The 8633-nt window shown below is 46.8% G+C and overlaps 1 protein-coding gene across 1 annotated transcript; it reads left to right on the top strand.

Moving 5' to 3' along the window:
• Positions 1–1331: 1331 nt before the first annotated feature.
• Positions 1332–2531, top strand: LOC128430779 (filamin A-interacting protein 1-like). The gene is made up of 3 exons (XM_053416825.1): positions 1332–1643; positions 2071–2244; positions 2340–2531. The coding sequence occupies exons 1-3, from the start codon at positions 1332–1334 to the stop codon at positions 2529–2531; spliced, it is 678 nt and encodes a 225-aa protein (XP_053272800.1).
• The last annotated feature ends 6102 nt before the right edge of the window (positions 2532–8633 follow it).

Raw genomic sequence — 8633 nt, 5'->3', positions numbered from 1 at the left:
CTTCAGCTGGAACCGCAGCTCGGGAGCTCGGCTCGCTGGAAACATTTCAATGTGAGTCGAGCTGGATGGATCATGATGTAATGCCTGTGGGCAGAGTGTTCTCTCTTACATCAAACGCTCCGAAATGAGTCCCAGCATGCTTTTGTTTCTGCTCGGCCTTTTTGGATGTATTTATTTAGTCCCACATAATGCCCGAAAAAAAAGTAATAAATGACCTGGCAGAGGAGCTTACAGTTCTCTCGCAGCTTACAGCGTTTATCTATTTATCATACTTTGATCGAAGTCAGTGAGTCACTGAATGGCCCATTCATAAACCAGATGTCACAAAGACACAGTGTGTACTCCAAACAGACCCTGGTAGGTAGCCACAGTGCGTTTGATTCATCGCTCGCTCGCTAAGTCCCGTACGCCCGATGTTGCCCCGTTTTTTCCGATAGGTCTCCCGGCCCAAACACATCAGACCACCAATCAACATCTGTAAAACAGACAAAGTGGGAACTAAGACGAGCGTGGTCGCCCCACTGCCTAAGTCCTCTGGCACACTGATTTGGCTGCCTTTCTCATAAAAAAAGTTCACGTTCTGGTGGAATTCATCAGCCGTGAATAATGGTCGTCAGCTTTTTTGGGTAATTTGTTGAGCCGGCGCTGAAGCTCTGGGATCTACATGCGTCCTGGCACGTCAGAGAATCTGTGGCGTAATGGCGCGTTGTGGCTGACGGTTGGACGTGATGATGATGACTCTATTACCCCGAGATACTATTTAATAATATGGAGGGGCAATGACAACACATTGCTGCTGAGCTGGACGAATGACAAATGTGGAACTGCAGGTGTAGGGAATATGTTCAGACTTGCAAACAAACTCTCTTGCCATTTGAAATCCAGACTCTTCTCCTGCTGTTGATGCGCCCTGTTCTTGTTTAATACAGTATTGATTTATTTTCTGGTATCCAGAGTCTGTGCACGGGAAGTCCAGGATATGTAGGACATCAAACTGGGGCCGGTAGAGTGATACTGGCATTCATTCCCACTAATGCATAAATGCTCTGGCCAGACAAAATGTAAATAAAACATTTCATCAGTCACTAAGTTACTCCTGGAATGCACTAAACTTCAAGGATAGATTATATTTGACAGAGTAAAAGCATCTGCGTATTTTCTTCTTGTAAGTATTTCAAAGTCAAGGGCGTGCGTTCACATTTTGCACTTTATGTAATCTTGTACTGTTTTTTCTGTTTGGGAAGATACATAATGTAACACAGAAGACACATGGTGCAGAAACAAGATCATCTCATCCTTTCCTCTTTGATTCCGTCCACAGGTAAAAGACCATGCGATCCCGCAGCAACAGTCTGGAGGACATAACCAAGGCCAAGCTGGTGCAGGCGGACACGCGCAAGCGATCTGCCGAACGCGAGGAGCCATCGGGAAGGGCCGAGCGCCGCAGCCGGTACCGTGAGCCGCCGGATGACACCGGAACCATCCAGCGGAACCACAAGACGGCCAAGAACTGCACCAGCTCCGGCGGGAGCGGCACCAGCAGCAGCAGCGGTGCCACGAAGGCCGGTCGCAGGGAGAAGGGCAGGGACCTCTCCCGGGATGACCTGGTCTTTCTGCTGAGCCTGCTGGAGGGAGAGCTACAGGTAAAACTGTGGAAATGATACATGGAGGAAACATGGACGTGGCCCTGAGAACATTTTTGCCGAGACAGCAGCCCTCAGGCCTGCGGACATGGGCACTGACCCCAGTCAGACATGTAGTCAGACACAGTGGATCAGCAGAATAAAAGCCTTTGTTCATGGACAGCCAACAGCTGAGACAACTTCCTGTCATTCTGCATCCAAGAATCTCCCGGAGGAGTGGTTGCATGATATCAACAAGGCAGCGTCTGCCTTAATATAAAGTCTGCAGCTTTTCTTTAAGACCGAACATTGTGTCAAATTGGCTAAATGCTGAAAACAAAGAAACAGAAAGATCTATTGTTTTCAAAGCACTGGAGGTTTTCAAACTGATTGCTTAAAGTTTGTCAAATTGAATCTAACCAAATTCGCCAATTCTCTCCAACTGCAGGCCAGAGACGAGGTGATCACAGTCCTGAAGGCGGAGAAAATTGACCTGGCCCTGCTGGAGGCCAAATATGGCTTTGTCACACCGCAGAAGGTCCTGCAGGCTCTGCAGAGAGACGCCATCCAGGGCAAGGCGGACGACTTCCAGGAGGACATCTACGAGAGGCCCATGGTTGAGGTAACACCAATGTTTAATTTCTAACTATAAGTATTTGGCATCAGAAAATGACTGCGATCAATGACTGAGGGTCCTTCTGCCTCCTCCATCCACAGCTGGATAAACTGGTGGAGAAGCAGAGGGAGACGCACCGGCGGATGCTGGAGCAGCTGCTGATGGTGGAGCAGTCGCACAAACAGGCCCTGTACAAGCTGGACGACGAGAAGAGGAACCACGGCGAGTTCATGAAGAAGAGCGACGAGTTCACCAACCTGCTGGAGCAGGAGCGCGAGAGGTCGGTGCACTAAGACGTAGAAACTTAGGTCACAACTTAGCCTTGGCTGATTCGTCAGGCTACCATCACATGACAATTCCAAGCGTTGCAGACCCTGTTGTCCTCACAAACAGCAAATTCTGCATTTAAATAATACCACCTATCCATGTGAAGGAGATATTATTATCATGTGTTTTTAAGCCGTTTACAGACATGACCTGCAGATAAAATCCAGAGAATTGGGTCCAGACTTTATTCTAACTGATATTTTAGAGATTTCCATCATCTCCTCACCAATCAGGTTGTTTTACGAGTCAATGTCAGCGTGTCTCTCAAAGTTTGAGGGGCCTTTTGAATCATTTAAATTATTTTGTCTTTTCCCTTGACCTTGATGGAGGATGTAGGGGGGAACGCTGAATAATGCTGAGACCAGATTGACATGCTCAAGAGCAGTTTTCAGCTTGTAAAAGAGTGGTCCAGCTCCTAAACCTGTGTAATGTTAGCATTAAATCTAACTTATCTTCAGGGTTGCATTCGAAAATCAACCCTAGGGAGGTCGATCATTGTTTTTTAACTTGACTTGGAATCTGTCCTTTATTACTCTTGAGCAAAACCCAGAGTTTCCTTCTCTCTGGAGACGATGCAGGACTTTGTCAACAGAATTTAGGGTCCGAGCCTCAATACACAGATTAGATTTACATCCTATAGCTCGGCTTGATGGCAGCGCTGAGGATATTCGGGGAACCAGAGTGAAAAACCAGAACCCTGGAAAACTCATACACGGCTACAGTGAGTCTGCATGTCCCTGGCACAGAAGCTCGGAGGCAGCGGCTCGTGATGAGGGGACACTTGAAAATCAGACTGTTTATGCTGCGGTTGCATAATGTGTTATGATGTGGGGATTCTCTAAACAAGTGCGAGTTCTTAGGAATTTATTAGGGGTGCTCGGATTCGTAGCTCCGTCCGGGCTCAGATGCTCATTGTGAGCATTTAGTATTTAACTGTACGCCTAAGTGCAGCCTCACCGAACTGCTGGGGGGGGGGGAGGCTACATCTTCGTCTGAGCCTGACGGCAGGAATCCTCTCACTTATGCCATCAAGTGCAATGAAATACAACCAAGCTGCGTCGAGTGTGCTGTGCTAAGGGCCTCATCCCAGCTGTAAGTCCATCTGGGTCACGTTAGGAGGCATTTTGCTCCGAGTGTCCCGGAGTAGGAGACAACTATTTCAGATTACTGCGGGGGGGGTTTGACGCTTCCAATAAAGAAAAAACGCAATCCATGAAACGCTGTAGCAGTGACAGGGACCTGGGTTGAATTTGTCCAAATGGGCGTTCGACGTTCCCAGCTGAGAGGGAAATGGCTGAGGTGGAAACACGTCGCAATGATTTCTTCTGAGTGTCACACAGAGCTTCCTCGGCTTCCTCAGGAACATCACATGTTCTTACACAGACACTCAGCAGTTTATCTCACAGAGGAAACACAGCTGGACATCGCCCCGTGACCTACCCGGGACAATCACATCACTGCGCTCTATCCGCAACGCAGCGTGTTTAAGTTGGACCGGGGACGCGGCGGGACGGCGGGCCTGCGCTCTGTCCCCGGGCATGTCAGGAAGGACGGGCTGCCATGAAAAATAGGCCCCACGTCCAGGGCCGAGCTAATTACCGCGTGAGAAAAAGGTTGAAGGATTTATTCAACTGAGTGGAAGAAACAAAAAAAAAGAATAAACCAACCTAATGGGTCTCACAAGGAGTCGGTGTTGAACATCTGCTGTTGTCGTCCGTCTCCAGAGGTTGAAACGCAACGTTGTGTATGTAGCTGAGGACTCGAGCGTGTGCGGAGTTGTTAGGTAAACGTGTGCGTTCGGAGAAGTCCTCTTACCTCATTCCCTCCCTGACTTGTTGGTCCAGACAATCCTCACATGAGACATTACAGTTTTTCAGTGCCGTCATATGGATAATTATAAGTTATGCTATAAGGCTCACCTCCTTCTTTTGGCTCACGGATAAGGAGCCGAGCTGCATTTTATCTTAAACTTCAACTGTTGCTGTTACTTTGGGTGTAGAAATGTATCTCAGAAGTTTTCACTTGGATATTTAATGTTATTTTGATGTTTTGCAGTTCGGGTTTTTATTTCTGGACAAACTTTATCTTATGTTTTACTGAGGGTTGAGGGCACAGGATGTTTCACCTTAATAAGCTCTATGAGACAAATTGGGATATTTGAAAACTGGCTATACAAAAACAAATGGGATTGTTTGAAAATTACTTTGCATGGATAGAATCTGGGGAAATGTCCTAAACGGTACAGATCATACTACAGTTGCACTGCCATGGCCAAAGAGTATATGTGTGTTTTTTAAAAGGTAAAGGACCCGGTGTGGTAAAGCTCGAAACTTTCAAATTCCTACAAGAGTCGGGGAAGCCGAATAGTAGATGCAACCAATTTGTGGTTTTATGGGGATTAAAGAGCGGGATTGTTTCTTGACGTTTCAGGGACTCAATCCAAAAGTACCGATCTGCACATTACCAACTGTGAAACCACAACTTGACATTTTAACAGCTAATGCACACCACGCATAACAAGGTGTTAATAAGTGAGCTTTCGAGGTGGTGCTACCTTCGAACAGAGCCCGGGCAGCAGTCATGTCACTTTTGTGAGTTTGAGTTTTTTTTATAGAAAATATGGTGAGCATATAACCTGGGATGTACTCTGCTGTCAAAACATCAGGAGCTGATGTCGAGCAGGTTTTAACAAGACGGGGAGAAGATATATTTCTGTCGTCTAACAGGCCACTGATCCTCTAAAGATGTTGAGGCAGACATGTCATCAACCAGCCGCGGGCCGGGAGAAAGGGAGAATCCCCGAGGAGCTTAAGTAAACGACATTTTCGTCCTTCGCCCGAGCACAAAACCCAGAGTTTGTTCAGCGGCTTCTGTTCTGCTCCGCGCTCTCTTTCCAAAACATTATTACAGAGCGCGAAGAGAAAAAAAAAAAACCCTGTAAAGCCCAATAAGCTTCGCCTCCGAAAAGGAAAAGCCACTTATCGCTTGTTGGAGGGAGAGCCGAAGCAGCGCTCGGTGTTTTGAGAGCGGGCTGTTCTGTGTGATGCATTTTAGCCGCATGTAATCATTTCCGTTCACTGGGGCCTGGAAAGCTGAAAGTTTGGAAGCGGACAAAACCGTTTTCTTTTCTTTTATATCTCGATATGCGCACACACACACACACACACACACACACACACACACAGGCTCAGGCCTCTTATTTCCACCGTATTCCGTGCCTGACCTCCTCCCTTGAAGAGCATGTAAATCCAGGCAGGGGTTCGGGGATTGATGAACCCCGGTTCCTCTCTGATTAATCGTCGATCACGAGCGGTGACCTCATCGCGCGGCGGGCACTGCCGGAGCAGCAGGGGTGTGAGAGCGAGAGCGACATCCTAACCAGCCACAGATGTTCCTTTAAACATGACTTCAGCTCACAGACATACACACAGAGAGGCCTTTTTCATCTTTTGTATGGAACTGAGGGGCAGGGAGAAAACGTCAGGACCACCTGTTTCCTTTGGTTCCATGCAAAGCGTAAAAACAAACAAAAACCCTTATTGTTACGATACATCATCGGCTGCATTGAACCCAGAGTGTTGATACAAGCCCGGAATCAAACTTCCAATTCATCCTTCCATCTTTACAGAACCTCACAACGCTGACATCTGCAGCATGACGGCATGCAACTTGACCTCTGAATACCAGAGCCCCTTATGATGTAACCTCGTGTTTACCCGGCCAGCTGCTCTGGGATCAGTTTATACCACAGAGAGAAGGGAAAGCAAAGTGTCTAATGTTACAGAGGCCAGTTTTTTTTATTTTTTTGGGGTTGGAATTCTTACTTGCTGCTGCTAAGTTTGGATTTTTCATTAGGTCTTTAATAGAGTGAGTGTTCATATTTGGCAGCAGCACCTCGCAAAAACAGCCGCACAAAATGATAAACAGAAAAAACGGATTATTAAAAGGTGAAAAGGGCTCAGAACTGGATCCTTATGATCAGCGGAGGACAGGCTGATTTTTTTTCTTAATAGAGAAATGTGATTTGTGGATTTGGACACTCTCTATAGTTCCATCTGTTCCTTACTGGCTGTGAAAGGATCCTCAGTAACACGATGCCAGCCGGAGAGACGGTCATCTTGTTACAACATTCCCTCCGTGTTTCCCTGGACAGGGTTCACTTGCTTAGTGGCGCTGAGTAAATAGTCAAACAAAGACAGAGTTTGATCCCAAACAGACATGAATAGGCCCAGAGGTCAAAGCACAAGCAAGAATAGAGTAGAAGAAAAATAAGTTTGTGCAATATTACACACAGTAGCACTAAAATCCTTTAAATGTGTTAATCCGAGGAGGAACTAGAGAGGCACTTAGTCGTCACCACCTTTCACACACTCATAGATATGATGTCATCATTTTTATCATCAAGACCCATGTATTACTTCCAGGGAAAACTATGATGAAAATGCCGAAGAATTCTCGAAAGGAAAATTACCCATACTGCATTGTTCCGCCAAACTCCCTGGAAATTGGTTTAGATGTTTTTGTGAAATCTTGCCTCCAAACAAACCAACAAGAAAACAGACAGGGTTGGAAAAAACAAACCTCCTGGGTGGAAGTAACAACCACACACAAAGGAGAACAATACAAATTACAACTTCAAACCAAATATTGTATATTTAGCCATCAAATCCACATCCCCTGTTTATAAAATGAATAAACGTGATATACCGTGGAGTTGATCCTGATCTACTTGGCACCCTAACGCGTATGATCATGATTAAAGTCAGATGTCTCTGAGTGTTGGACGTCATTCCGTTTCAGCAACATCCCGTGACTCACTTCAATTAGCTGTTCGTCCTTTCCCATGAAAACACTGAATAATAATTTTCTGCATTTTATTACTCACTATATTCTTTTGCGCAAAAATTACGAGGAAGTTCCAACAGTTGTGAGTTTGCTGTGGAAACCAGGCCCGAGCGACGGGAAATCAGCTCGCGGAATTAAAAGTGAGTAACCCGTGCGTGTGTGTGTGTGTGTGTAGGTGAAAGTGTAATTTACCGGCACAGTAAGTGATAATCACCTTTACTGTGCTTTTTTAACGCAGATATAAAAGCATGGTAGCTGCGAGCGTGATAGCGCATGACCCTCTTCCTGCTCGTTTAACGATTTGCAGGGCGCGCGGTAGATGCTCATGCCATCTGGTTGACTTAACTGCAGCGGGGCTGGTGACATCACTCATGTGGATGTGATGGAGAGCATTCCTCGGCGATGCCCTCATCACCGCCGGGATGCTCATTATCCAGACCTGCCCTGTTCTTTTGCAACGACACACAGCGTCTTTTAAAGGTTTCTTTTATGAACTGGGCTTACTGGTTGCTGAGGATCCCGCCTCCTCCTGCCTCGGCAAGTTCGAGGCAGGCAGGGGGGATAAAAAGGTTTTGCACAAATGACAGCAGGACGTTTTCAAGCAGCTGTTCCCCTGTTTAATACCTATGCATATTCCACTGCATGCATGAGCAGGATCTGTCCTCACCTATGCATCGTTAAGATATTATCGCCAAAAACTGTGGGCAAGGAGGCGAAAAATCGGGAGGCCGACACGTGATGGTTGAGCTCCTAGCGGAGGCTGTTCAGTCTTCCTCGACTCCGCGGACACCTGTGTTCACCCCGAAAAGGTTTCCAGCCTCGTACATATTCCGCATTCCTGCTCAAAGCGGGTTGGAGTGTTTGATGTGATAAATGAGAGGATGAGCTGTGTGTGTGATAGCAGAAATTGCCTGCTTAGTTTGAAACCCCCGAGCCATGGTCTAGGTCTCTGGTGCTGGGATGTACACATCTCCATCGTGTGGTGTTCTCGAAAAGCTCTGGGTCAAACGTGTCCTTATATGGGATGGAACGTTCTCCCTGGAGCTGACTATTGTACAGAACGTGACGTTATTTGGATATGTGCAGCTGCACTCTCTGAAGCTCCGACTGCAGAGCCCCCGCGCTGAGGTCAGGAATCACACAAATGTGACACATTCAGCAACAGCCTCCAAACAAACACACGGAACATGCAGTCACCGCTTCACAGCGTCTCAAAACACATT

This window comes from Pleuronectes platessa, chromosome 24, assembly GCF_947347685.1.
Source record: "Pleuronectes platessa chromosome 24, fPlePla1.1, whole genome shotgun sequence".
NCBI lineage: Eukaryota > Metazoa > Chordata > Actinopteri > Pleuronectiformes > Pleuronectidae > Pleuronectes > Pleuronectes platessa.
The sequence above is the reverse complement of the archived record's forward strand: the minus strand, read 5'-3'. Positions and strand labels throughout refer to the sequence as shown.

Excerpts from the sequence above, each read along its gene's own strand:
- LOC128430779 (XM_053416825.1), top strand. The coding sequence starts at position 1,332 with ATGCGATCCCGCAGCAACAGTCTGGAGGACATAACCAAGGCCAAGCTG. Across the intron at positions 1,644-2,070 it reads TGCTGGAGGGAGAGCTACAG|GCCAGAGACGAGGTGATCAC; the intron begins GTAAAACTGTGG and ends CTCCAACTGCAG. Across the intron at positions 2,245-2,339 it reads ACGAGAGGCCCATGGTTGAG|CTGGATAAACTGGTGGAGAA; the intron begins GTAACACCAATG and ends CTCCATCCACAG.